Raw genomic sequence first — 5,934 nt, 5'->3', positions numbered from 1 at the left:
ATTCGTCGTTTATTATCAGCTGCTTACAACCATCTTATAATTTCCGAATAGAATGGTACGAGAGTCGTGAATTTCATCACAAACCACAATCTTTATATCCGAAAACATTCTGTTCATAACAGATATGTTCATTTCAACAGAACATAGACTGTCTTCCTTATGTGCTGCGATATTGGAAATCATTGTTGTTAACTCTCAATTGTCTTCATTCTGAAAATCTATTTCGGTTCTTACATTTCTGGTCTTTTTCTTTTTCTATTCGCACAGATATTGCAGGTCAAAATCTTTTATTGTTTTATGATTACTTGGTGAATGTTATTCGTCAAACAGACAAGGATACATTGATATTTTACGAGAGTGTAACTTATGGAATATATTTTCCATTTGTCAATGGAATACCTGGTACTGGCATGCAACGTGTTCCTGGTCTATTACAAGATGAGATGGCCAGAAAGAAGAGTGTATTATCTTATCATTACTACTGTTGGCTATTGCAATCGACACCAGCTACAGAGCATATGCCATCATGGAAACAATATTTGTGTGATCAGGTGAGAGTTTCATTACCTGGTTTATTGTTTGTAGTGTATGTGCATTTTGAATATTTGATGCTTTAATAAGAACAATAACCCACTGATATTTTGTAGCATAAGCTGACTGACTTGATTTTTGTTCGTAACTTGATAACCAGACTTGTCTGGAAAATTTTGAAATCCTTTGTCACCCTTATTAAATTATTCGATCTATATTCAGAACAACTACATTCAATTAAGTTAAATGTCGAAGGATCGTTGACCGAAAGTATTTTCATAATAAAATATTGTTTACATTTTACACCATGTCCTCACACTAACCAAACAACTAAAATCTACTCAGTAGTGCGTGCTTACAACACTACCCGAAATCAAAACTGAAGCTTCAATAGGTCTTAGCGAGTGATTTTTCAGATTAGCAGTTTGACATTCGATGATTGACATTTTAGCTGTAGTCTTTTGATTTCTCTACTTTATATTAAGCCTAAAATTTAATTACCTATAATTGATTTACTTGGAATTGATTGAAAAACACCCATTGACTTGCTCATGTTTATCAATTGCCATTTAGCTAATTATTTATTTTTTCGCCATGGAAATACTCTCAGTAAGCAATATGATGATTAAGTTTGCAAAATTGTTAGAACCATAGTGCATTTTGTAATTGATTGAAACAAGTCAAATAAGATGAGAAATTTCTACATTCCTTCTATAAAGTAGTAACATTTATGTTCTATGAATCATCGTCATTAGCAAACGTTATAGCAATCGGTGTGTCTGAAATTGGGCGTAGATGAATAAACAACACTGACGAATAATTCTATGAAGTTATGATAATCATAACAGTGGAAGTGGAGATAGAAGCATTACATTAATATGTATTTTATGTTAGATTTCAAACTAAAAACATTTGTCTTGTAGTTTTCATTAAACTCATTTACTTATTGAAACCTATTCACAAACACCATAGGATATTGCATTCAAATGTACATATGTTGTTTGTTGACAAAATCTCCAGTTTATGATGTCAAGTGGAATTCTAATCTGATCATTGCATCGACAGATACAAAGGATGTCCAATTCCATTCTGTTATTCACACCAACTTATAAAACGTTGATTGTTACAAACAAAATTGACAAACAAGTTAATTTGTTTAGTTCGAGCTCCTATTTGTGGTCTGCATATACAGAATGCATGATGTTAGACGAAACCATGAATTTTTCATTAAAAATACAAATGATAGTTACAACTGATATGGATGAATGTTTATTGTGTCCTTAATAAATGATGAACTGATTAGGGTGAACGCGACACCGGAACTGAACTCAATGAAAGTACTGCAGAGTCATCTAAGAACGAAAATGTAAACACTATGATTTGATATGCAAAATGTGACAACTAGTAATAGGCGCTATTCATTTCCATCATACACAACAATAAAAAATATTATTCACACTAATGTAAGTCGTTTGAGTTGATTCAACGAATACGTGTATTCTGACTCAATGATGTGATGCATTCCATCATTTGTGATACACATAATCGAATAACAGTTTGCTGTTATCGTGACACATCAACTAACAATTACAATGTTCGAATGAGTTCTCCTCACAAAATAACATCAGTTACATATCTATTGTTCAGGTTCAACAATTGTGAACGCGAGAACATTGTCAATAAACTTATATGGTGAATCATACAAGCTTATGGAGGATTTCTGGTTAATGTGATATTTAGTCAGTTAGACATAATGGCCATTGCTTGACAAGATACCACTTGTTGGTATTAGTTCATTTCCATCTTACTGAACTGATGATTCGGTGTTGTGTGAATCTTTATTTATGGATTGTTAAGAAATGACTGATTTTGTGATTTGTAGAATCATCTTATTTCCAAGCCAGTTACTTTGTAATCAAACCACAGAATTCGAAATCACTCAATTTTTGTGCCTTTCCTCACTCGATCATGTAAGTACTTGTGAACATAAATATAATCATAATCATTTGAAGATGGAGAATACTGAACGTCTGTTGGTTTTTTGCAATTTTTCACAACTAAGTCATAAATGTAATGAATGATATGTCAATGAACAAAATGGATGATGTGTTATTGCTTTGACACAGTGTATGCAGATTATTGTAGTTTAGTTTCATTGCAGAAATCATTCACATACTTATCAATGTTGATATTGTTATTGCTTGTGTTTAGCTTCTCTTAAATTATACATTCAAAAATGTGAGAAGTATAGTTCAATCCACTGGTGGCGGACGATTTTTAACAGAATTCGGTTTGTGTCTTCCTGATGGTAATCCAGAATCAATAAATACGGTTGAATGTAATGCTGTGCTGAATGCAGCAGATAGGAACTTCGAATCATGGACGTACTGGGACGGATATGAATTATTTTCTAACTTAAATGTAGAAAACATTTCCGTAGGTTTTGTAATTGATAATATCTTTTTTGAATTTATGTCAAATTTCTTATTGAAGTCATTATGTTCTGTACGGTGAAGGAATTTATAATTTTCATTCTGAACAGTGTCATCAGTATAATTAGAACAACATATATAAGCGAACAATATTGTTTTCAATTAGATCGTCATCAGGCTTTACTCTACATATACATGAATGTTTATATGAAAATGTTAGACTAATCACAAGGCTATTTGAGTCAATAATAATCACAATGAAATAGAATATGTAACCGAGCCTAATAATAGTTAAAATTACAAGTTGATAGTGGGATGGCAAGTGTACTGATAGTAGTAAGAATAGTAAATTACAATAACAAAAGTCTTATCAATAATTAAACATAAGAAATAAGAATTCATTATATGTGAAAAAAAAGTTATAATTGAAATAGTCATGGCGATTGAACTATAAATAATTCCAACGTTTCGTCCAGCTAACTTGTGTGGACTTCTTCAGGGAAGCAATCAAAATCAAAATCATCAAAGAAATATACATAGTGTTTTTCCTTAACAATCATTTCATCAAAATCTCTACTATTTAATTCAATCATATTTGGAAGTCGAATATTTTTGTTGTAAACAGGATAATATGAGTGAGTTGAATGAGAATCAAGTGAAAAGTTCAACAATGTAAAATAAAAGGAGACTGGATGAATTGTGTGTATGTATGTATGTATGTATTTAGTAGTTTCGTGTTTTCCCAGTAGATCCTGTAGAGCTTGGAACCTGTTGTTGAGAGTTATCTTGAATTCATGGAGCTTGTCAGTATCTCGAAGGAAGGCTGTATTGAACCTTTGTAGTGCTGTTTGTCCAGTTGTCCTGTCTTTCTTTAGCTTCAGTCTCATCTTGGCCACAACCAGGCAGATAGTGATCTGAAGCTATGTCAGCTCCTCTACGGGTTCTCACATCTTCCATTGATCTTCGGAAGTTTTTGTCGATACAAATATGACCTATCTGGTTCTCTGTGCTGTGGTAGCTTTGTGTATGCGTTTGTGAGGCAATATTGTGCCGCCTATAACCAATTTGTTGAATGCACATAGGTTTGCAAGTCTCTCCCCATTTTCATTTTTCTCTCCTAGTCCATGTCGTCCAAATTACATCTTCATATCCTATGTTGTCCACTCCAACTTTAGCATTCAGATCTCCCATCAGGATGGTGAGGTCCTTTCGTGAGCACTTCTCTATAATTGATTGCAGCCTTTCATAGAACTGATCTTTATCATCGTCGTTGCTATCATTGGTGGGTGCATAAGATTGGATGACGTTCATTCTGATCCCATGCTTCTTTGTTCTGAATGATGCTTTGATTATCCTGGATGCATGATATTCCCGACGTACACGTGCATTTTGAGCTTCTTTGGACAGCATTAGAGCAACTCCCTGAGTGTGTGAAGCATTTTCCCTTTCGTGACCGGAGTACAGCAGCATCTCTCCTGTAGCTAGCCTTTGTTGTCCAGTTTGTGTCCAATGGGTTTCGCTGATTCCGAGTACTGCCAAGTTGTATCTCCTAAATTCCATTGTTATTTGGCTGGTCTTTCCTGTCTCCCACATTGTACGGACGTTCTATGCACCTATAAAGAGTGATGCTCTGGTTGTTAGAAGGTGCATCGGTCTCGTAACTTCCGAAGAATTTCGGCTTTCATCATGAGACGTCATAATTATTCCTTCAACTCGGAGAGCAGAGTTTAAATGGTTTGAATTATTTTTCTGGTTAGCGTTTTTATAGCGAGTTAGTTTTTCTACGGGATGGGGTCGCTAACCCCATGCCCAACCCTCCTCCTTTACCCGGGCTTGGGACCGTCAGTAACTCTAGAAGAGCTACAGGCGGAGTTAGTTATCATATAACTAGCTAGTTATCAGTGTTTGGTTATTCATTTATGTCAGGTACGATTAAATTAGTTATTCATGGTTCCTTTAGAAATATATGAATAACTATTTCGTCCTAGTATATCTCTCTAAATCTTCCTTACTTCCTTTGGTTATTAAGTTATCAGGTTATGATCTACACTGTCTTCAAATTGAATACCTTACATATGCATTTCACATTATTGCAGTACATTGTTTCACTTCGTAATTTCTTCTCTCTCATGCAGTTGAAATCGTTCAGTCGTACATATCCACAATCAACTGCCGGTCAACCTGTCCAACTGAGATTCGATGTAGATTCAGGTGTGTTTTATTATGCTTTTGTACCAACACAGAAGAATTGTACAAATGTGAACTCAACATTGTTAGTTGCAGAAATTTTTGTTCCAATGTCGATTCATTATCCACATGGAGTGAAGACTCGTTTCAACCCAGAACAATTAAATTATGAAGTGTATGAAAATAATACCAATTTAATATTTGTGTATATGCCATGTACTTTGATCAAGACGAATATTGAACTTATAGAAATAACGATCATACCAAACCAAAATTAAGTTAAACATTCAAACAGTAATAATGATACTCGTCTATTAGTTTATTTGAAATCTGTATCCATTTTGTTGATTGTGAATTCGTTGTTATTTTTGCATCTTCTAACTTATTTTGGATAAACTAAAGAAAGTTAACTTGATGGAATGTTTGAAATTTACTTTCATTTTGCAACTTGACTTAATTGTACATTAGGTGAACACGTAAAAACATGTATATATTGCATGGCAAATAAAATTAGATGCATTGAGAAGAGAATGCACATAGAGGTCACCTAAAATCTATCACAGAAATAAAGGACTGTGAAGCAAATAGTGAAGAATGAAAATAACACATCGCTCATAATTAATTACGACAAAACTGATGGATTAGACATTTTAGTATATAAAACTTCCTCACTGTCAAACTTAATACCTGTATGCTTGGTCTAAATCACCTTACTCTTACAATCAGAAACTTGCTAATAAGGTAGCCGTATAATCATGGATCGAGACTATCAATATACCTAGAT

The 5,934-nt window shown here is 33.8% G+C and overlaps 1 protein-coding gene across 1 annotated transcript; it reads left to right on the top strand.

The window, feature by feature from the left end:
• Positions 1 to 410: 410 nt before the first annotated feature.
• Smp_187410 (hypothetical protein) lies at positions 411 to 5,428 on the top strand (the record flags this gene model as incomplete). The annotated part of the gene is made up of 3 exons (XM_018792643.1): positions 411 to 551; positions 2,743 to 2,967; positions 5,099 to 5,428. 3 exons carry the CDS (start codon positions 411 to 413, stop codon positions 5,426 to 5,428), a joined length of 696 nt encoding a protein of 231 aa, XP_018647224.1.
• Between the last annotated feature and the right edge of the window lie 506 nt (positions 5,429 to 5,934).

The sequence above is a fragment of the Schistosoma mansoni genome (assembly GCF_000237925.1).
Source record: "Schistosoma mansoni, WGS project CABG00000000 data, supercontig 0212, strain Puerto Rico, whole genome shotgun sequence".
NCBI lineage: Eukaryota > Metazoa > Platyhelminthes > Trematoda > Strigeidida > Schistosomatidae > Schistosoma > Schistosoma mansoni.
Note: the sequence above shows the minus strand (reverse complement) of the source record. Positions and strands in the feature narration are given on the sequence as shown.